General features: G+C 34.0%; 2 protein-coding genes across 2 annotated transcripts in view; one reads left to right on the top strand and one right to left on the bottom strand.

Annotated features, from left to right (window-relative positions):
* The window catches only part of LOC126889263 (uncharacterized), a 68233-nt gene that overhangs the window by 41211 nt on the left and 2758 nt on the right, over positions 1-24264 (bottom strand). The gene's annotated exons all lie outside the window — the stretch shown is intronic.
* LOC126889264 (ras-like GTP-binding protein RhoL) overlaps positions 752-24264 on the top strand; it is a 40452-nt gene continuing 16939 nt past the window's right edge. Inside the window, exons 1-2 of the mRNA XM_050657378.1 lie at positions 752-1006; positions 18181-18295. Of these exons, the coding sequence (XP_050513335.1) occupies positions 18189-18295 (107 nt within the window). The 5' untranslated portion in view covers positions 752-1006; positions 18181-18188. The remainder of the gene's footprint in view (positions 1007-18180; positions 18296-24264) is intronic.

Genomic DNA, 24264 nt, shown 5'->3' with positions numbered 1-24264 from the left:
AGGACCTAATAATCACAACTTAATAGGTCTCCAAAGCGCTCGAGTGACTGCACATTTAACATACTTTGCTCCCCTACCATAAGTCTTTTAAGCGACATTTCGCAACAACTTGTCATTATTTACTCATATTAAAAAAATGATATTGTGCTGATGTGTGATTTTCCCCTAAGGATGAGTGCCGCCCCTTTGGAGGTAAAAACACGTTCACAATAAGTGCGGAAATGGATAAACTGATTAACTCTAAGTAACTTTTGTTCTATAGAGTTTTTTCACTAAGTCAATACTTTTTGGACTTCATTGGATCCCATTATCTTTTTCGCTTAGTTTTGATCATAGTCTATTAAAAATTAAACATTAGTACATCTTAAGAAAAAATAGTAACTAGTGGGGACCAAAAAAATTAGAGACGTCTTTGAGACGGTGCGATAGTGTAAAGGTAGTTAATTTAATACGTTAGTACTTAAGGGTTAACCTGCTATTCGTCTGTGGTTGCACTTTGCCCTAGTACGCTTACTAAAAATAATTTTCTTGTATGCTTCGTTTTTTCTTTATTACAAAAGAACAAAGAAAATAATTTTTATAAGAGTCCTCGTAAAAGACAATGTATTTAGCACTTGCCGCAATGGTAATAATAATAAAGAAATAGTCCACATAGATGTTTAACCTAAATTCAGCAAATTTTATGAACTCCACACCAAATTGTTCAATTACCTAAATTGCCGCGACCAGCGGAAAAATGACTAATAGAAGAGTGCGAGGATCTTTTAATTGTCGCACGTATAGCCAGGCAGCTAGAAATTCCATTTTTATTATCACGCTATCGCAAACTGTAGTGAAACTGACAAATTGATAAGAAAACGAGATAAGTGTTTCCTTTAGTTATATTCCCAATACGAACGTAACTATACAATGTGTGTTTAGTGTCAAATATCCATCGATTGAGGATTTTTTTGTCGAAAAAATCGGGACACTGGCTGAAGAATGTGATATTTTTGTTATTGCAAATGTAAGTAGTGTTTTTTTTCGTCGTCTTTCGTACAAGATTTCATTAGTTTAACATACTGTTTGTTTATTAAATACGCCCTTACTTTCACGTCATCGTTTTTGTATAATCGGAGAGTGAAATGAATAATAAATTTTCGTGATAATCTTATTGACGCTTCTAGATCATAAGCGGTACTTTTTTAACTAATTTTTTAGAAACTATTTATGTAATAGCGTTAAAGATGATTCATGGATTAAGAAAATCTTCCCGATTTTTGTTTTCTTAAGTCGTTAAATCGTAAAGTCGTATTTGTTTAAAGATTGTTTAAAAAAATATTAATACTAGACATATTTTGGATCTAACATCAAAGGGAGGATTACATGGCAAAATATCTACACCTAGAAACGTAGTCGTTTGTTTTATATTTATGTATACAGTGTGTACCAAAAGTAGCGTAAAGCAGTAGGTACCTAATATGTATTTCGAATCCTAAAATGTAGGTACTTTTATAAAACAATCTTTCTTTCCGAGAAATCAAATTTTCTATGTAAATCAATACGAAATATACCACGTATATCAAACTTACATATATAGTCCAGGGCGCATCTGTTTTGAGATGGACGTTGAGAGGTGACTCAAATTATTTTGCAGAAATTGCTTGAAAATAACTCAAATAATAATATTTGAGTTATCCTCCCTCTCAAAAAGGTCCGGAACATTGTTTAAATAATCAAAATGTCAAAAATTGAAGGAAAAATTCGATTTTTTTCTTCGTTTCTTGATTATAACTTTAAAAGTATTCATTTCCGAGAAAAGTTGTTCTGACATAAAAGTTGCGTAATTAAATTTCCTATAATATAGAATTGGTTAAAAATTTAAAAAAATAGTCACCCTACTTGCAAAATAGCAATAATTGCGAAAAAACCATACAAAAACAAGTATTGGCATTTTACGTTTTTCAACCAATTATGCTACACTTAGGACCTTCATATTTCACCCAGAAAAACATTATGATACAGTAAAACAATACTGTAAATTTCTTTAAGATCGGTTTAATAGATTTTGCAATCCAGCTTTCGCAAAAAAATTCATTTTTTCAAAATGTTACAGGACTGAAAATAAAGTAGATAGCAAGTTGAAAATTTTGTTTGCTTATAGAAGTGTACTGTACCTTTCATTTGCAATTTTAAAAATTAAAATAGATTAATTACCACGGCGTCAGAAAATTTTTGAAATAAACAATAATTTTTGGTGCTACGCGCAGGACAGCGGTGTTCGATTCACACAAGTTGATTTCCAACAAAGTCTTCCAATCTTTATATAATATATTATTTTCTTACTCTATATTTTGTTGTATTTTAATATTTTAATTCCACAAAAATCAAACTAATTTTATTATTGTTTGTGAAATATTGTTTAAACAATTGCATATGTTTAAAAATAATAACCTTTTTTAATTTAAGTTAAAATATATGAACAAAGAAAGATTTTGCTAATAAAAGTGTTATTTCAAAGGATAGAGTAGGTGTTTTTATTTTGCAATAAACAAATTTATTTATTTATATCGAAATGTAATAAAAATTAAAATGTATCAATCATTATCAAAGGTCATTGGAATGCCCAATCAGAACAAACTATCCGCTGTCCTGCGCGTAGCACCAATAATTAATGTTTATTTAAAAAAATTCCTTACGCCATGGTGTTAATCGATTTTAATTTTGCAAAATTACAGTACACTTCTATATGAAAAATACAGTACACTTCTATATGCAAAAAAAATTTCAACTTGCTATCTGCTTTATTTTCAGTCCTATAACATTTTGAAAAAATGAATTTTTTTTACGAAAGCCGGATTGCAAAATTTATTTTGGAAAATCTATTGAACCGATCTTAATGAAATTTACAGTATTGTTTTACTGTATCATAAAGTTTTTCAGGGTGAAATATGGAGGTCCTAAGTGTAGCATAAATGGTTGAAAAACGTAAAATACGAATACTTGTTTTTGTATGTTTTTTTCACAATTATTGCTATTTTGCAACAAATGTGAAATTTTTTTAAAATTTCTAACCAATTCTATATTGTAGGAAATTTAATTACGCAACTTTTATGTTAGTACAACTTTTCTCGGAAATGAATACTTTTAAAGTCATAATCAAAAAACCAAGAAAAAAATCGAATTTTTCCTTAATTTTTTGATATTTTGATTATTTAAACAATGTTCCGGACTTTTTGAGAGGGAGGATAACTCAAATTGGTAGGGGAGCCCAATTTATCATATGGGGAGAAACCTGGTGCCCTGCAGATGTACCTATACCATATATTGGCTCTTAACACAGGGGAGTTCGTTAAGGGGGGCCCGAAAAAAAAATCTATCCTTAAAAAACTCGAAATTGTCAGATTAAGATAAGGTAAGTTAAGTACATGCAAAAGAGTGTATATTTCAAAAATCTGACGATTTGAGCCAAGCGTAAGGAAATGGATGAGCCCCAAAGTTTCACAAGAAATAAGCGAATATTTCGCGAAATTAATGACAGATCGAAAAACTAAAAAATATGTGCTCAATATTTTTTAAAAATCTATCGAATGATACCAAACACGACTTCCCACGGAGAGGGGTGGTGGGTAAATTTAATATTTTAAATACGAATCACGCGATATTTCGCGAAATGAACATCAGATCGAAAAACTGTAAAATACACTTATTCAATATTTTTGAAAAATCTATCGGATGGCACCAAACACAACCCCTCACGGGAGTAGTGTGGGGGGTTACTTTAAAATCTTAAATAGGAGCCCCATTTTTTATTGCAGATTTGGATTCCTTACGTAAAAATAAGTAACTTTTATTCGAAACATTTTTTCGAATTATGAATAGATGGCGTTATAATCGGAAAAAACGATTGTTGGAAATGAAAAATTAAATTAAAAAATGGCAAGCGCCCACTAAAATGGAAAACTTTACTGAACTTTCTTTAGTTTTAGGACCTACTCTTCACAACCCAATAGGTCCCCAAAGAGCTCGAGTGACTGCACATTTAGCATACTTTGCTCCCCTACCAAATATTATTATTTGATTTATTTTCAAGTAATTTCTGCAAAAAAAATTGAGTCACCTCTCAACGTACAAATGTACTAATATTTTTACAGATGGGCCCTGGTCTAATACTTTTGAACAATATTTCATGTATAAAAGGCTTCTTCTTCTCTCGATGCCATATCAGGCACACTTGAACACTGTTCAATAAACGGTAGTCCACACAGAACCTCGTAGTTCCGTCTTTCTTCTTGATCGTGACCACCGGAGAGACCTTATAGGCCAACGGCGTAACCAGGATGGCCCTAAGGGGGGGTTACAAGGTCCTAATGGGGGGTTACAACTACTGGAAGGTCTCTAGTGGGTATGGTGTTAAGCGTATAGAGCTCAAAGTATATCCCAATGGGGGGGGGGGTTATAACCCACAACAACCCCCCTGGTTACGCCTATGCTATAGGCTGGTAGAAGAGTCTATCACTCCGTCTTTCTTCATTTCCTGAACAATCCTTTCACCTTCCTCTCTCTTCACCTGTGGTAATCGTCTAGCTGTTTGACGAATTGACTTATGAGTTACCAGTATCAATTTTATGTTTGACAACCGTAGTTCTTCCTGTCTTTCCTATTATCGGTACGAAGATGTCACGATACCGCCGAAGAAATTCCCTAATTACCTTTTCTCCGCCTGATTTAGAGACTGGCCTGCAACTGCAACCATTCGGTCGAACTTGTCATTGGAATTATCGGATGTTGTCGTCTGCCACGGATTATGGACGTCACGGGTACACAAATTCCTACTTTTGTGTCGTTCTTCATGATCACTGGGTAGTGATTGACATTATTCAATATTACACGAATTACCAGAATTAGCAGAAGTAACCAATTCCTTTCCAATTTGGATTCCTCGGTAAACCTCTACGTCGTGGTTCCATGGCTAAATCATAACAAGTGTTTCTTCTTCCGAAATTCCCTGCAGCCGCGCTACTATGGTCATTTCATTCCTCGCATGTACAACTGTATCTTTTTTAATGTCTTCTTGCACAGTGCTGTCATCACGAGAATGAAGAAATACCTCCTAGTTACCAACTTTGATTTATCCTATTCTTAAAATTCAATTGAAATCCATGCAAATTCATTACGTCCATTCCTAATATAACATACTCTTCGATGTCAGCAACTATGACAGTATCGACGAACTTTTCTGCTCCAATTCCTAATTGTTTCTGAATTTCTCTGTGAGAGTTGGCATCTTCACCTGTGGCAGTTCGCAGTTCCCAGTCGCAACTTCGTTGGTAAAACTTTCGGACATCTTGGATTTTAAAGCACCCTATGTTACGCACAGCCGGCACAGCTGAATGTGGCTGCATTTTTATGTTTGTGCATCACAGTGTTGCCATGCTGTTTTCTATATATTTCTTTCATAATTTCAATCAATGTTAAATGTACCTACAAGAATAATAGAATAATAACATTTACTTCTCCGTCATTATACTAGGTATAATGACAAATGAGGTGTCAAATTAAAGCTTATAATACAAGGATCGTACTAAAGGTGAGAAATTTGACATAGGCTGTCTGTCCGTCTGTCCGTCCGACCGCGAGTATAACTCATCCGTCACTATACCAGGTAGAATGACAAATGAGGTGTCAACTGACAATTTATAATCGAAGGATAGTAGTAAAGGTGAGAAATTAGACCTAGGTTGTCTGTCCGTCTGTCTGTCTGTCCGCGAATATAACTCCTCCGTCACTATACCAGGTCGGACGGACAGGCGGACAGACAGCCTATGTCAAACTTCTCATCTTTAGTACCATCCTTGGATTATAAGCTTTCATTTGACACCTCATTTGTCATTCTACCTGGTACAGTGACGAAGGAATCATATACGCGGTCGGACAGACAGACGGACAGACAGCCGAGGTTAAATTTCTCACCTTTAGTACCATCCTTGGATAAGCTTTCATTTGACACCTCATTTGTCATTCTACCTGGTATAATGACGGAGGAGTTGAGTTTGCAAACAAACAGACAAGACGGACAGACGGACGTGGACAATTCAATGTTTTCACATTTTTTCAAAATTGGTGAAAACAACAACATAATAAACTTTACTTAATTGGTGTTTCAAAACTACTTACTTTTAACACATTAGGTACACAATATTACAAGGTTTCTAGCAAGTTAAACGTCACAATGATTTAAAATAATCAAGTAAAAACCTATATATTGTTATGATCTGCTTTTTATTAATTTTATATTAATTATTATTTATCTGATTAATTATTTAATTGTCGCAAATCATACATAAAAATGAATAAAAAATCTCAGGGTGCCTTTTTATACTATTAAAAAAAAATCTAAATTATCTCACGTTATACTTATCTTCTCTCGTGGGTTCAGTATCTCTTAGTTGATCCTAATCGGGATAAAATAGGGAAAAGAAATAAAGCAAAATATTAAAATAAACATACAGAATTTTCTTTTATTTGTCAAAATCAATACTCTAAAATCTATCAAATCTAAAAACTGTGGACACAGATGTCCGAATGAAATCTTTACCACTTAAATTTATTATCGTTAAAAAAAAACAATTTATCGGTTTGTTCCCGATGACTTTGGTAAAACAAACTAAACAAATAGTACATTATATACCGCGGGACTGAAGTAGTACATTTAATCCTGAAGGTAAAGTTTATGGCCCGACCGCAGGGAGGGCCATAATTTACCTGAAGGATTAAATGTACTTCAGTCGCAAGGTATATACGATACTTTTCGTACTTCCGGTATGATTTTATTAATTATTTCAATAATTTCAATCAGTTTTTTCTCTCTTCAACTCATTTAATAAACTGTCTTTAAAATAAGTTACCATAGTAACATTGCGTTGTGACAGTTATAATTTAGAAACATTGTCATTACTAGTGTCATTGTAAAGAAACATTGTTATTGATAATTATTGGTATCATGAGTGAAGAAGGTGTATCTGATATTGATAAAAGAGCAGCCGAAGTAGGTGAAGAATTGTTACCACCGAAATCTAGAAAACTATACGAGCAGCAGTACGATGCTTTTAAAAAGTGGTGCCGCTTAAAAAATGTGAGACAACCTACTGAAAATGCGCTGTTAGTCTACTTCGATGATAAATCAAAAGCGGTTTGTGCCTCAACTCTCTGGGCACATTACTCAATGCTGAAATCGGTTATTAACATTAGAGAAGATATTGATATAAGTAAATTTCCAAAATTATTAGCTTTTTTGAAGAGAAGAAATGAGGGATTTAAGCCAAAGAAGTCAAGAATTCTCACGTCTGAGCAGGTAGATCAGTTCTTACGGGAGGCTCCGGATGATAAATATTTAATGCTTAAGGTAAATTTGGAAATTTGTTTATATTCAGAAATTTTAAGAAATCAATTTTTTTGTAGGTTGCACTTATTTTGGGCGTTGCGGGAGCTTGTCGTGGAAAAGAGTTGGTTGATTTAGAAATCGACGATGTGAGAGATTTGGGCGATTCCTTCCTAATTGCGATTAGAAACACCAAAAATAAAATTGACCGAAATTTTGTGATCAAAAATTCAGAAAACAGTGCCATCAGTTTTGTGGCGATATTTCGGAAATATGTGGCATTGCGAAAGACAGGGACAACTCATTCAAAATTTTTTGTTCAATACATCAACAAAGAATGTACTACGCGAGTAGTAGGAAAAAACATGTTTGGTACAATTCCACGGCAAATAGCAGCTTTCTTGAAATTAGAAAATGCGACGTCTTATACGGGACATTGTTTTAGACGCACATCTGCGTCTTTGTTAGCTGATTCGGGAGCAACAATAGACGTGCTGAAGAGACATGGAGGATGGAAATCCTCCAACGTGGCCGAGGGATATATTGAATCGTCTATTAAAAATAAACAAAAAATTTCAGATAAAATATTTGGTCAAGTCGCCGATTCGTCCACTATAGTTATGCCACAGTCCTCATTCTCGCTTCCTGTTTCCGCAGGATCTTCGAAACAAACACCAGTTCAATATCAAAAGGACCTATCTGTTACTCGTCAGTTACCTGCTGCATTAACCCAGGAAAGACTGGTCAATATGACGAACTGTCACAATATTAATTTGAATATTAACGTTAATTACCATTCTAATTAATTATATTTTTCAATAAAATATCCCTTAAATTCGTTTGTTTGTGATTTAATCGTTCCGGGAGTTTCGTCAATATTTAATCCCGGAGGGATTAAATGTGACACTTTAGTACCTGTCACAAGGGAGTGAAGTTGTCACTTTAGGCCCGGAAGTACGAAAACAAATTTATGTATTCGCAAGATTAGCTATACTTCCTATTTACTTTTAGAAATATTGGAATTTTAATTCATATGCCTTTTACTCAAAATTTTAGTTTCCGAACATAAAAATATCTTTCACATAAGTTGACTGACCTTTTGCTTCACTCACTCTGATGTCTTCTCGTGACCCAAAACAGCTCTCCCTCGTTGACTATGTTAAAGGCTACTCATCAAAGCCCTCTCCCTTCTCCAGCTTCAAAACTATCAGCATACCAGCACCAATTCTCCAACAAGCCGGGCCTCTTTTGACACGTACTCGATTCAAACAAAACTCCAAAAATTCTCTGCTCTCCTTCTCACAATAATACAGAATCAAAGAGGTATTTTCGTCTCAATTTGATCTGTTTCTCGTTCCACTTTTCAACACTATTCTCCACTATCAAACAACCACTGGTATTTGCTAACTACTTATCCACCCAAAACGTCGACCGCTCCTCAGCGCTGCCGAATAACATAATAACTTCTTTTTCAAACTCTCTCAATCATTCAAACCACTTTTCCCCTTCCAACTTGCCAAGAATAATAAACAATCTTTTCCATTCGACAAACAAACAGTCTTTTTCAAAATTATTCCGACCATCCTAATTACTTTCGGGGAAACTCTACAACATTTACTCGTGTTGAACAAGATATTAAAATTCCAAACTTTCTTTTTAAACCACTTTCCCAGAAAGTGATAATTACATCTACCTGTGGATTCTATAGTTCTCGTAATAAACAATCTATTTTCATTTTAAATCTAAATACATCGTCCTTTTCACTTTAATTATTCACAAAAGTCTTTAATGGTTCATCGGAAAGCTCATTAAAAAGAGAAATCCACTTACATCCAAACTAAATTCTAATAAATATTTACAGCTCAATATACAGCGTGTATCAAATTTATGTGCCCGCGTTATTTAAAAAAAATTTAATTTAATTTTTATTTTGCCTTTGATTGATAAAATTGAAAACACAATAACATCCCCGCCTTGTTTTGAGATAAAATCAGTATTAATAAGTGCAACAAAAATATGATTTTCTCTCGACAACAACACTTTTCTGTTGTGTCAAAATATTTGGTCCCACCTGAAAAACAATTGCTTTTTTTTCCCAGTGTCTGTACTTAGATGGGATAGGATAAGTTTTCGATAGAAAATTTCCTAAGTCTTTAGTCTCAAATGAATTTTCATACTTTTTGGCTACTCTGTTTTCTTCATTTATTAAATTTTCACATTTCCTCAATGTTACACGCAGTTCCTTCTCCTTTTCTTCTCCACATATCAATTTTCTTTCTTTCTCCTCCGATTCTCTACACATGTTTATTGTGTATTCTGTCTTCTCCATTTTGCATACTTCCTCTTTAAATGCCGCAGTCTCAATTGTATCTTTTCCGCCTTCTTTTTCTATTCTGATCTCTTCTTCTTCTGGGCTCATCTCATCTTTTGAGGAATCCCAATCTTCATTTTCCTGTGTCAATCTTTTTTCTTCCTTTTCTTCTTCTGGGCTCATCTCTTCTTTTGAGGAATCCCAAGCTTCATTTTCTTTTATCTATCTTCTTTCTCCTTTTTCTTCTTCTGGGCTCATCTCTTTTTTCGAGGAATCCCAATCTTCATTTTCTTTTATCAATCTTCTTTCTTCTTTTTCTTCTTCTGGGCTCATCTCTTTTTTCGAGGAATTCCAATCGTCAATTTCCTTTGTCACTCTTTTTTTTTCTTTTTCTTCTTCTGGGCTCATCTCCTTTTTCGAGGAATCCCAGGCTTCATTGTTTTATTTATCTTCTGTTGCTTTCTCCTCTTTCTTCTCTGTCCTTGCTTCATTGCCAAATTCATTTCCACCGTTTGTTTTTTGTCTGCATTATCCTGTTTCCGTTTCTCATGTTCCTTGTCCATTTCCAGAATGTTAGGTTCTTCTTCTTTTCCATCTGTGATTTTCATCGTGTTATTTTTGAAATCTATCACCACATATTTTTCTGACAATTCATCCACTCCTACGATCATATCATGCATCATGTTTGGCATTATAACACATTGTAGTGCATAAAATTTCTTCCCCAATCGAACCTTTATTCGTATTCCTTCATTTATTGTTGCCAAAGTCCGTTTATTTGCGCCCACTAAATTTACCCTGGGAATTTTGTAAATCAAATTCGTCAAATCAACCTCTTCTATTAATTTCCTGTTAATCAAAGTAATTTCTGACCCAGTATCAATCATAATTTTAATCGGTTTCTCATTGATAAAACCATCTACAAATTTTAAATTATATCCACTTCCTTTATCATTATTTCCTGCTAATTTAATAAATTCCTTCGGGTGACAAAAAATTCCTGTTTGTTCTTTTGTTTTTAGTGAGCGCCTTCGTGAAAAAACGATTGCTGTTCTTCTTCTCTTCTTCTTTCATCGCTTTGTCTCTCATCCTCATATTCGCCTATTTGCGTATTGTTTACCGCTCTTCTATTTTCTCTCGGTCTGTTGGAACCGTATCGGTTTCCACGATTTTCCTGTTCATTCCTTCTATTATCATTTCTGTCTTCTTGATTTGTGCGGGTGTTATTTCTATTCTGGTTTTCTCGGTATCTGTCTTCGTTCCATTGCCGATTTCTTTGTTCATAGTTTCCTCTTCCATTGTCTCTATTTTCGTTTTCAATCCTCGGAATAAATTCTCTTCTTGTATAGTCTCTCCTAAAGTTTTGTCTTCTATCTCTATAGTCTTGATTTTCGCGTTGTCTATAATTTTCTTGCGATCTTCTTATTTCTCTTTCCCTCATTTTTGCTTTTCGTATTTGTAAAAATTGGCACAAACTGTCGATATCTTTGTAGTTTTGTAACGTTATGTGATCTTCTAAGGTATCTTCAAAATGTCTGGCTATCAGTTCTACTAGCTGTTCGGATGAATAATTCTACTGTAGATGTTTTGCATTATTATATAATTGTAGTGCATATGTTATCTCTGAAATACCCATTTTATCATGGAACCTCCCATTTTGCAATTCCTTGTTTATTTCTAGCTGTTGTATTTTTCCCCAGAAAAAACTCAGGAACTTTTGTTCGAATTTATGCCAATTGTCCAATTCTTCTTCTTTGCTATCGAACCATAAACTTGCCTCATCTTTAAGATGGTTCCTTATCGTTTCTTTGGCTGTCTCGAAGTTACCGATGTGTCGTATTTTCTTTTTCAAATTGTTTATGAAAATTACTGGGTGTATTTTTTTTACATCCCCGCCAAACCTTATTTTCACTTCCTCTGAACTATGGATAATCGTTTCTCTTCTTTCTCCGGAATGTTGTTGATTTCTGATATCATCAATTAGTTTTTCATTATTTCGTAATCTTTCTTCTATTCCTTTCTTATCTTCTTGCAAAGCATTTTCAAATTTGGTTTCTAAATTTTCCAGTTCCTTTTTCTGGCAATTGTTTATCTCCTTCATTTTGATTTTGATTTCTTTAATCTCTATCTCCTGTTTGTCGCTCTTTTCTGCAATCTCTTCGATTTTTTTAATCATTTCCTTTTTGATACTCTTTATATTTCTGTTATTTTCTTCTATCGCTTGTTTTGTTTCCTGTTGATTGTCATCCATTTTTTGTTGTGTTTCATCCATTTTTTGATCCACTTTATCCATTTTCTTTGATGTTTCTTCCATTCCTCGTTTTGTTTCTTCCTGATTTTCTTGCATTTTATGTTGTGTTTCATCCATTTTATCCAGTTTTTGTGACTGGAGTTGCATTAGTTGTAATAATTTATCTATTCCTGATAATTCTTGTTGTTCTGATGCCATGATTGTTGTTTCGAAAATGTCTTCTTGTTCTATCTGTTCTTCTTGTTCGAAGTGTTCTTCTTGTTTTTTGTTTTCTTTGCTTTTGCTTCTGGTTGTTATCGACATGTAGTTAAAATTTTATCCCCGCCTAATATGAAATTCGACAATACCTTGTATGCTGTCGAGACGAAAATTTTTCTCTCCCCAAATATAATCAATTTATCCCACAAATTTTTAAATATTTCAAATTTCAAATCAATCAAAAATAAAATAAATATGTAAAAACTGTACCTAGATAAAAAAATTAAATCAAACAAATATTTCAAAAATTTTAAATATATCAACTTTTCCGACGGGTAAATAAATTTTCCTTCACCTGTTTCTCCGTTTCCTATTCCCCTCAAATTCACAACCAGAGATACTTTAATGTCCTACGTTGGCTCGCCATGTTGTTAAGATCTGCTTTTTATTAATTTTATATTAATTATTATTTATCTGATTAATTATTTAATTGTCGCAAATCATACATAAAAATGAATAAAAAATCTCAGGGTGCCTTTTTATACTATTTAAAAAAATCTAAATTATCTCACGTTATACTTATCTTCTCTCGTGGGTTCAGTATCTCTTAGTTGATCCTAATCGGCATAAAATAGGGAAAAGAAATAAAGCAAAATATTAAAATAAACATACAGAATTTTCTTTTATTTGTCAAAATCAATACTCTAAAATCTATCAAATCTAAAACCTGTGGACACAGATGTCCGAATGAAATCTTTACCACTTAAATTTATTATCGTTAAAAAAAACAATTTATCGGTTTGTTCCCGATGACTTTGGTAAAACAAACTAAACAAAACAAATTTATGTATTCGCAAGATTAGCTATACTTCCTATTTACTTTTAGAAATATTGGAATTTTAATTCATATGCCTTTTACTCAAAATTTTAGTTTCCGAACATAAAAATATCTTTCACATAAGTTGACTGACCTTTTGCTTCACTCACTCTGATGTCTTCTCGTGACCCAAAACAGCTCTCCCTCGTTGACTATGTTAAAGGCTACTCATCAAAGCCCTCTCCCTTCTCCAGCTTCAAAACTATCAGCATACCAGCACCAATTCTCCAACAAGCCGGGCCTCTTTTGACACGTACTCGATTCAAACAAAACTCCAAAAATTCTCTGCTCTCCTTCTCACAATAATACAGAATCAAAGAGGTATTTTCGTCTCAATTTGATCTGTTTCTCGTTCCACTTTTCAACACTATTCTCCACTATCAAACAACCACTGGTATTTGCTAACTACTTATCCACCCAAAACGTCGACCGCTCCTCAGCGCTGCCAAATAACATAATAACTTCTTTTTCAAACTCTCTCAATCATTCAAACCACTTTTCCCCTTCCAACTTGCCAAGAATCATAAACAATCTTTTCCATTCGACAAACAAACAGTCTTTTTCAAAATTATTCCGACCATCCTAATTACTTTCGGGGAACTCTACAACATTTACTCGTGTTGAACAAGATATTAAAATTCCAAACTTTCTTTTTAAACCACTTTCCCAGAAAGTGATAATTACATCTACCTGTGGATTCTATAGTTCTCGTAATAAACAATCTATTTTCATTTTAAATCTAAATACATCGTCCTTTTCACTTTAATTATTCACAAAAGTCTTTAATGGTTCATCGGAAAGCTCATTAAAAAGAGAAATCCACTTACATCCAAACTAAATTCTAATAAATATTTACAGCTCAATATACAGGGTGTATCAAATTTATGTGCCCGCGTTATTTAAAAAAAATTTAATTTAATTTTTATTTTGCCTTTGATTGATAAAATTGAAAACACAATAATATACATAACATATTAGAACATACCTAAAATACACAAAAATGATACATTTCACACACAAATATAATATCACCAAAAATTGTAACGTGACAGTATGAAAAAATAGAGGATACGCAACGGTGTTACATGTGACGGTCGGGCCGGGTCGGATTCAATGCCAATATCTACAGACATATTAGGATGCTTTAATATCCAAGATGTCCAAACTTTCTTACGACTGTTTATAACTACTGTCGGTCGTATAATGGTCCTAGTCACTCCAGTACCCACCAACAATATGCATACCTTTTACCATTTATTTCTTCATCTAGGTACATAATATAGGTACTTACACTATCTTCTTCACGATATTTCAAAGAGCCTATTAATATTGGATGATCTTTGGAGGAGTTCTGAAGAAAACTGATAAGAAAACGATCGATTGCGGATTTCTTTGTCGAAAAAGTCTGGACACTGGCTGATAAATGTGATATTTTTGTTATTACAAAATGTAAGTAGTGTTTTTTCGTCGTTTTTCTTACAAGATTCATTTCTTTAACGTATCTACTGTTTGTTTAATAAATACGTTCTTACTTTCACGTTATCGTTTTTGTATAATCGGAGAGTGAAATGAATAATAAATTTTCGTGATAATCTTATTGACGTTTATAGATCATATAGGCTGTACTTTTGGGCTATCCACTATTTGCCGCCCTCCCCTCCGCCATTTTTCACTTTTTTTACCAAACTTTGCCCCCCCCCTGAATTCTGCCGAACTGGGCTATAGCCCATTCAGCCCATATGTAAATCCAGCCCTGGTAATGGCGGTAAAGATTATTCATGAATTAGGAAAAGCTTCCTGATTTCTGTTTCCCTGAGTCATCATATCGCAAAGTCGTTTTTGTTTAAAAATTTATTAAAATTGTAAAAAAATACCAATATCAGACATATTTTGCATCTAAGATCAAAGGGACGATTTAATGGCAAAATAACTACACCTGAAAACTTAGCCGTTTGTTTTATAATTCTGTATACAGTGTATACCAAAAGTATAAATCAGTAATACTTCGATACAAAACAAACTTTTTTCCGATAAATCAAATTTTACGTGTATAAATCAATACGAAATATACCGGGTGTAACAAACTTACATCTATTTTTGAACAATATTTCATGTATAAAAGGCTTTTTGTTTTTTCTCTGCTATAGTTGTTATTCACTGGGTATTCTTGTCCAATCATGAATGTTTTCAGATCTTGGTGCCATGTAAAATATTGACCAAATATAGCATATGGTAATTATTTGACATAATTTTAGGTTTAAGCTGTGGTTACAGAAAAATGATTTCATTTTTAAAAACATTGTGCGAGCTGCTTCAATTGTTGCATGTATAGTTGATCTGTAATGTAGCACCCCAAATATTTAAAGTGAGTAAGTAACTCTCTCAATGTCTTGTTGATATATCTGAACGGAAGCATTGTCGTGAGGTTGGCGACTAAATATCATAAATTCTGTCTTAGAAGCATTCATTTTGCATGCATCAAAAGCATGAATTTAAAGCCGACTAGATATTAAATTACAGCGGGGATAGTATGCATCCCTGTCTGATGCATCTTTGAATATAACATTAACATTCGTCGGTTCCCATCATCTCTCGTACAACTGCGTTTTGCTTCCACTACAAGTTTTCTATGATAAGTAGGTCTCTATCATCAATGCCTTTCGTTCTTAATATATGTTCAAAAGCGTTATAGAAAAGTACTTACCGAAAGTCTTTTCGTAATGATGAAAGCCACATAAATATATTTATGTTGATCGCAGAATTTTTGGAGAAGTACATTTAAGCCAAAAAGTACCTCATACCTAACCTAGCGCATTCCTAAATCCAAACTGGGTTTCTTCTAGGTTTCTGTCGCAATGACTCCTTATTCTTCCATGAAAAATTCAGAGAAAAATTTTCAATATGTGGCTCATGAGACTAATATTTATTCTGTCTTCGTTACATCTTTTTGCCCGCTGCTCCATCGAGATTGCTAAAAAACAGCAATTCTTCAGATATTAACCTAAGCTTAACTAGCGCACTGATGTGATACTCCTGTATCATTTTTAAGAGTTCAGCTGGGATGTTGTCTGGTCCATATAAAAGGCAGTCTGGTACTTATTCAACCGATTCCAACGATCTATTTTTAAAAACAAGCCTTGTTTCAACGCAGGGCCGCTTTATCCATTAGGCAATATAGTCAGTTGCCTAGGGCGGCAAATTATGAGAGGGCGGCAAAAATACTGTGTAAAAAAATATTTGTATACAAAAATTAAAATCGAATAACATTTAAGTACATCCATCAATGAAATAGAACTGGACATTCATTTCTAGAAAACAAATTGCATTCTCTTAACACTATTTATTCAAAAAGGACGAAAGTCGTAAATTTAGGGATTATTATAACGATATATTATAGGGATAACGCATCCAATATGTCTGGAAAATATTCAGAACTGCAGGCCAGAATAAAAAATCACAATTAACTTGCTGAGTACGTACCTTGCTCTGGACATTTTTCAAGCAGAATCCAGGGGCGGCTCGTGATAGTATAAGGTGGTGAGGCACACTACACCTGAGGAATGTTATTATTATGGTTAGCTTCTCTTTAATGGCCAGAAGGTTGATTTTGTGACGTCATAACGCTAGGACGAATCTAGGACCAATAATCCCGGACAAAAAATCCTCACAAATTATCCCTGGACAAGAAATCCCCAGACAAATAATCCCCGGACAAATAATCCCCGGACAAAAAATCCCCACAAAAAATCCCGGACAAATAATCTACAAAAATTTTTTATTCAAAATATCCCTACAAAGAATTCCGGACAAAAAATCATCAAGAAATATTTGCTGTCGATTAGTTCTCTAAAACTTTTCCAGTGAATTATGCGATCTACTCAAATGCTTTCAGCCTCAGTGCATAGAGTTGACTTTATGCACTTTGCAAATGCATAGAGTTGACGTAGTCTGACTTTCCAAATTTTGAACCTGTTCCACAATTAAAATTTCCCCTGTTCCAGTGTTCCCATACATCAAAGTTTGTCCGACTAGACACCGTTAAGCTATTAACATATTTTCAGCTTGCTATTAATCAACTTTTTTGGTACGCGGGATCCAGGTCTAATATGTTTAGTGACAGATTGAATTCATATGAGCTAGCCAAGGTCTGTTTAATTGTAAACATTTAGTCTGTTACTGATCTGTTTGCTCTAAATCTAAAACCAGCTTGGTATTCACGTATGATATCTTTCTTCTTCTTCTTCCTTCTTGTATGTAGGCTTTAAAGCCTGTTTCTTCTTCAATATTAGCCTCCTAAATTGTTTAAGTTATCGCACCATTTTTTATTGGCCTGCCAATACTTCGTCCATTTGGTGACTTATCTCGTGCTATTAGTGCTATCCTATCCTCTGCCATTCTACTAATGTGTTCGTTCCACTCCTGGTTCCGTTTTGTCACCCATCCATTTATCTCTTCTATCCAACAGGCTTTTCCCTCATATTCGTCGGAGTATTTTCATCTCTGTTGTTTCTAGTAGTCATCTCGTTTTAGATGTGTCAAATCTTGTCTCCGCCGTGTATGTCAATATAGGTCTAATTGCTGCTTTATAGATTCTTATGTGTTTGTTCTTCCAGATTGTGTCATTAAGAGATCCCGCCGCTTTACTTGTTTTTAAGCTTTGTTGTCGTACTTCCTCTTCAACATCTCCGTAACTGGTTATATCTATTCCTAGATATCTAAACCTTGCTTCCTGCTTATTATTAATTTTAATATAATATATATTAATTAATTTTCTCATTAATTTCGATTTTATATCGTAGTGGGTATTCAGATGTTGTCATACATTTGGTTTGGATATCTATCTGCGTATATTAATTAGGTAGGTAATATTTTGCTCACCCTGTATATTGTTATATGTATTTAATTGTTCATAGTGCATTTAAGGGAGACTACGTAACGTAAGTACGGCGGAAGTAAAACCACTTGTATTTTCTTTATATAGCCATTCAATAGTCGACTAATTAAGATTCTCTAGGCATTTCGGCCTCTTGCCCAATCGGCGGATTGTTTGCCTCGGTATCGCATTGTCGAATACCGGCACACGGCGTGCAGCACGCACTTAATGCATTTACAATTATTATAATGTTGTTTCGAGACATAGTTGTGGTTGATTCGAATTGTTTAACGAGGTGAATATTTTTTAGCCGTCGCCATGACAACTGTAAAGATAACTGTCGTCGGAGATGGTATAGTGGGAAAGACATGTTTGCTCAGTACTTACACCACCGGACATTTTCCTGCCGAATATGTACCCACCGTGTAAGTAGTTTTTACTTTTATTTAATCATTTTTTAAACAAACGTACTTATCGATAAGTATTTTAGTCTATTGATTTTGTCTAAAAATATAGGGCTAAAAGGAAGTAGGTAGAATGTTAAAGGGGTCTCCCAATGAACCCCCAAATATGAAAAATCCGCGGAGTGTTACTAGTCCAGGGCGCACCTATTTTGAGATGGACGTTGAGAGGTGACTCATATTTTTTTGCAGAAATTTCTTGGAATTAACTCCTATAATAATAATTGGGTTATCCTCCCACTGAAAAATATCCGGAACATTGTTTAAATAATCAAAATGTCAAAAAATGAAGGAAAAATTCGATTATTTTCTTGGTTTTTTGATTATAACTTTCAAAGTATTCACTTTCGAGAAAAGTTGTACCGATATAAAAGTTGCGTAATTAAATTTCCTACAATATAGGATTGGTTACAAATTTTAAAAATTGTCACCCTTGTTGCAAAATAGCAATAATTGCGAAAAAACCATAAATAATAAGTAATTTGGATTTTACGTTTTTCAACCATTTATGCTACACTAGGACCTTCATATTTTACCCAGAAAAACTATATAATACAGTAAAAGAATACTGTAAATTTCATTAAGATCGGTTCAATAGATTTTGCAAAATAAATTTTGCAATCCAGCTTTCGCAAAAAGAATTTATTTTTTCAAAATGTTGCATGACTGAAAATAAAGCAGATAGCAAGTTGAAATTTTTTTTACGTATAGAAGAATACCATACTTTTCATTTGCAATTTTTAAAATTAAAACTAGTAACTACCACGGCGTCATGATTTTTTTTAAATAAACATTAATTTTTGGTGCTACGCGCAGGACAGCGGTGTTCGATTCACACAAGTTGATTTACATCAAAATTTCTTCCAATCTTTATCTAATATATTTTCTTACACTATATTTGTTGTATTTTAATATTTTATTTCCACAAAAATCAAACTAATTTTATTATTGTTTGTGAAATATTGTTTAAACAGTTGCATATGTTTAAAAATAATAAACTTTTATTATTTAAGTTAAAATATATGAACAAAGAAAGTTTTTGCCAAAAAAGTGTTATTTCGAAGGACAGAGCATGTGTTTTTATTTTGCAATAAACAAATTTATTTATTTATATCGAAACGTACTAAAAATTAAAATTTGTCAATCATTATCAAAGGTCATTGGAATGCCCAATCAGAGCAAACTATCCGCTGTCCTGCGCGTAGCACCAAATAAAAAGTGTATTTAAAAAAATTCCTGACGCCGTAGTGGTTAACCGATTTTAATTTTGCAAATTGCAAATGAAAGGTACGGTATTCTTCTATATGTAAAAAATATTAAACTTGCTGTCTGCTTTATATTCAGTCCTGCAAGATTTTAAAAAATTAATTTTTTTGCGAAAGCTGGATTGCAAAATTTATTTTGCAAAATCTATTCAACCGATCTTAATGAAATTTACAGTATTGTTTGCTTATACCATAAAGCTTTTATTTGTAAAATATGAAGGTCCTAAGTGTAGCATAAATGGTTGAAAAACGTAAAATGCGAATACTTGTTTTTTTTATCGTTTTTTCGCAATTATTGCTATTTTGCAACAAGGGTGACAATTTTTAAAATTTTTAACGAATTCTATATTGTAGGAAATTTAATTGCGCAACTTTTATCTCAGTACAAATTTTCTCAGAAATGAATACTTTCAAAGTTGTAATCAAAAAACGAAGAAAGAAATCGAATTTTTCCTTCATTTTTTGACATTTTGATTATTTAAACAATGTTCCGGACCTTTTTGGGTGGGAGGATAACTCAAATATTACTATATAGACTAAGAGCCGCTATAGGTGAAAATTTTTAATCATTTTAGGCACGACGGGACCCTATAATTTAAATAGTAGAACCTAAAAGAAAACGTTTGAGCACTGTGCCGTCACTTTTCAGTGGCACATGCGTCTACAGTGGCGCATCAAACTTTCCATTTATGGACGGGATACATAAATTAAAAAATACCCTCCCTCATTACCAGAATTTAATTTTTTTCATTTTTTTAAGTTTTATGTGATTAAGACATAAGATTCATCGTAATTTTAACCCACCACCCCCTTCTCCCTGCCCCCACCATCAAAAAATTTATTTTTCGATTTTATTTTTTTTGGTGGGATGCAATCAATTTTAAAATTTCAAAAAATTTACACGCATAGTTAAGGCTTTTATAAAACACATCTATTTTTTATAGACCTGTAGGTTGAATGTACATAACCTCAAAAAAATTTTTTTTTTGAAAAAAAGTATATAACTTTTTTTTAGGGATAGCTGCAGATCTAATTTTTTCTTAGTCTTGTGTATTTTATCAAACACTATATTTCTAATTTTTTTTCAGACTTTTCTGTAACGTTAGTCACCTTCAAAAATCCAAAAAACTGTTTTTAAGGGGGTTTGGGGGGTTTGAACGTGTTTTTCTGATTTTTAAATATTCTAAAGAACTCAGTTACTTCAAGTTACATATAACCTATAAAAACAAAATTGATTTGATATATTATGAAGTCTATAAAATAGGGAAAATCCCCCAAAACCCCTCAAGAAACAGTTTTTCGGATTTTTGAAGGTGGGGAGACTTACGGAAAAATCTGAAAAAAATTAAAAATATAGTGTTTGATAAAACATACAAGATTAAGAAAAAATTAGACCTGCAGCTATTCCTCAAAAAAAGTTATACGCTTTTTTGAAAAAAAAATTTTCTTTTAATTTTTTGAGGTTATGTACACTCTACCTATGGGTCTATAAAAAATAGGCATGTTTTATAAAAGCCTCAACTATGCGTGTGAATTTTTTTAAATTTTAAAATTGATTGCATCTCACCAAAAAAAATAAAAACGAAAAATGAAGTTTTTGATGGTGGGGGCAGGGGGAAGGGGGTGGTGGGTTAAAATCACGATGAATCGTATGTGTTAATCACATAGAACTTAAAAAAATAAAAAAAGTTTAATTCTGTTAGTAAGTTCTGTTAACTTTTAATTTATCCCGTCCATAAGTGGAAAGATTGATGCGCCACTGTTGACGCATGTGCTACTGAAAAGTGACGGCACAGTGTTCAAACGTTTTCTTTTAGGTTCTACTACTTAAGTTATAGGGTCCCATCGTGCCTAAAATGATTAAGAAATTTCACCTATAGCGGCTCTTAGTCTAATAGGAGTTTTTTTCAAGCAATTTCTGCAAAAAAATATGAGTCACCTCTCAGCGTCCAAATGTACTAATATTTTTACAGATGCGCCCTGGTCTATACCGTTTAAGGGGTGCATTTTTCAGAAAGGGGTGAATTATTCCCTACGCACTAAGGTGCATGAGAATGAATTCTATGCATTTTGGTACATATATACATCTACAGAAAAGTTTTTCAAAATTTCCTTTCGAAATGTGACGTTCTAAAGCAGTGGTGCTCAGACTTAAACTGCGTGAGATCTACCACATAGACTGTAACCTTCCAGCGATCGACTGCTAGTAAAAAAACAATTTAGAAAATAAAAAACTTGATTGCGCATTTCTATTTGTAAAAAGTTGTAAAGTTGCGCATGCCGTGAGGCAGCGCAGTCCCCGTTCTTTCCATTTGTATTGTTTCCATGAATCGCGATCGACTTCAAAAACGTTGGCGATCGACCGGTCGATCGCGATCGACTATTTGAGCACCGCTGTTCTAAAGTCAAAAATAATTTCTCCGACAAAAATGTGTTCAAAAACGAAGCAAAAAACACGAAGAACGAAGTTAAATTGAAACATGTAATGAATAGCCGTAAAAGCAAAAATTGTTAGAAGTACAAAACTTTGAAGAAAAATATCTTGCTTAAAATTATTAGACCTAATAGAACCTTCTACGTCAGAAGTTACTACTAAATTTTTTCTTTCTATTAAATGTACCATTGCATATAAAGGCAGGTTTACATGTATCCAGTAACTGGCGCCAGTCGCACAGTGCTGGCATGGTAGTGGCATCATGTAAACGCTTTTTTGCTCCAGTCCAGCGCTGTCTGCCAGCGCTGTCTCGAATAGAAATCTGGTCTATTTTTCATGACAGTGGCCCTCGTCCGCGTCCCCTTTAACCCCGTGCCAGTGGTTGTAGACACGTGTAAATACAGCATTCCAGTCGCTGGCGCTGTCGTACCTGTGGTTTCAGTGGCAGTATTAGGATTTTTAATAAGAGTGCCAGTGAGATTGGCGCCAGTTACTGGATACGTGTAAACGAACCTATCCAGCGCTGTCATAGTCAAGCACTCGCATTCCAGTGAGACTGGCGCCAGTTATGGATACGTGTAAACGTTACCTTATACATATGCCTATCTAAAGCAGCTTAGAAAAAAGAGTTATAAAACAATGTTTGAAAAAAAAGTGAGTGGCGAACTTTGAAAAATCGTATCTTGGATACTATGACTCATAAAGACTTCTTCCAAACGATGTTTATATCCCCGTGGAAAAAAAGTTAAGAACAAAAAACAAAATCGCTTTTTTACGTGTTTTTTTGCTTCGTTTTTTGAATATCAAAAGAAATTATTTTTGCACCGTAGTGCGTAGGGACTAAGTCACTTTTCTCAAAAAAGCACAACTTCAAATGGTAGCATGTCGCGGTATTTTCATATTTGGGGGTCTATTGACCATATGAAACAATAAAAAACCCTTAACGTTGTAGTTCCTTTAAGTACGTAGTCAATATAGCCTATTGTCGCTCATTTTTTCGGTGATCATTCAATAATTTTAAGAAATCTGGTGCATCTCCTAATTTATCTATTAAAGACAAAGACATTATGTCCATTTGTCTTCTCTTTGTTGCCCAGGATCCTGTGCGTTTCTTGAAAGTTCCTATTTGTTTTTTTGCTCATGAAACTTTTGAGCACCTTTCATTATTAATATCCCAGATAGTCCAAATAAACAAAGTATTCTCGCGACTTTGATCCGGCCAGGTCTTACTAGTCCAGAAAGCCACTGCGCATCCGCTAGGAAAAATATTCTGATTCGGATTTTTTCCACAATCTTACTCAAAAAGGACCCTTTTTAACAAATTTGCATGTTGCCAAGTCGAAAAGTCAATAAAGCACAAAGAAGAAAAAGAGAGGCGGCTGCAAGCGGGATGACCGCTTTATATTTATTTTTCTTAAAATGTGTTTGTGTTGTGATCGGGCAGCCAGCGGGGGGCGGACCCTTTACATCCAAACCACGCTGACTGCCCATTTTTACTTTTATTTTTTTATTTACTTATTTTACTTTTTCATATTTTTAGTTATTTATTTTATCGTATTTTATTTATTTACCTCTTTAATTTTATTTACATAAGTTAATATTTCTCTCGAACAATTTTTTATTTTCGGTTTTTCCTGTCTATGTGTTCTATATTTTCTTTCTTCTCTGTCCTTTCTTTTTTTCTTTCCTTTTTCTTTATGTATTTTCTCTTTCTTTTCTCTTCTCTCATTGAATCTCTGCTCTTTTCTTCTCTTTTTCACTCTCGTTTCCCCCTTTGTGTTATGTCTTGTATCGTTTTCTGAGACAGTCAGTGTGGAAGGACCTTTTACATCCGACCTACACAGACTGTCCCATTTTAATTTCCGAATTGAATGGGTGGATGAGTAAGCGTGCATAGATGAAAGTATGAATGATTGGAGTTGAATGAGAGAAAGTATGAAGGAGCGGACGAGAAAGAGTGCATAGATGAAAGTATGAACGACTGGAGTTGCTCGTAACTGCCAACTGACATCTTCTGGCTGTTTTCATCCGGGATTGGGGGCCTCCTTGTCGCCCTACCTGCGCACGGGTTGCGCCAGACGGTCGCTTCGCTGACTGACTTGGTGCGGGGCGTGGGCGGGGGGTCGGCCCTGGGGCCAACTGATTCATGGAATGCACGCTAGGAGTGCCGGAGGGGAGATATGAGTAAGGTTAACGGGTCAGATATGCTCGCTAAGAGCGGTCCCAGACCCGTC

This window comes from Diabrotica virgifera, chromosome 8, assembly GCF_917563875.1.
Source record: "Diabrotica virgifera virgifera chromosome 8, PGI_DIABVI_V3a".
NCBI lineage: Eukaryota > Metazoa > Arthropoda > Insecta > Coleoptera > Chrysomelidae > Diabrotica > Diabrotica virgifera.
This window is presented reverse-complemented; position numbering and strand designations above follow the sequence as displayed.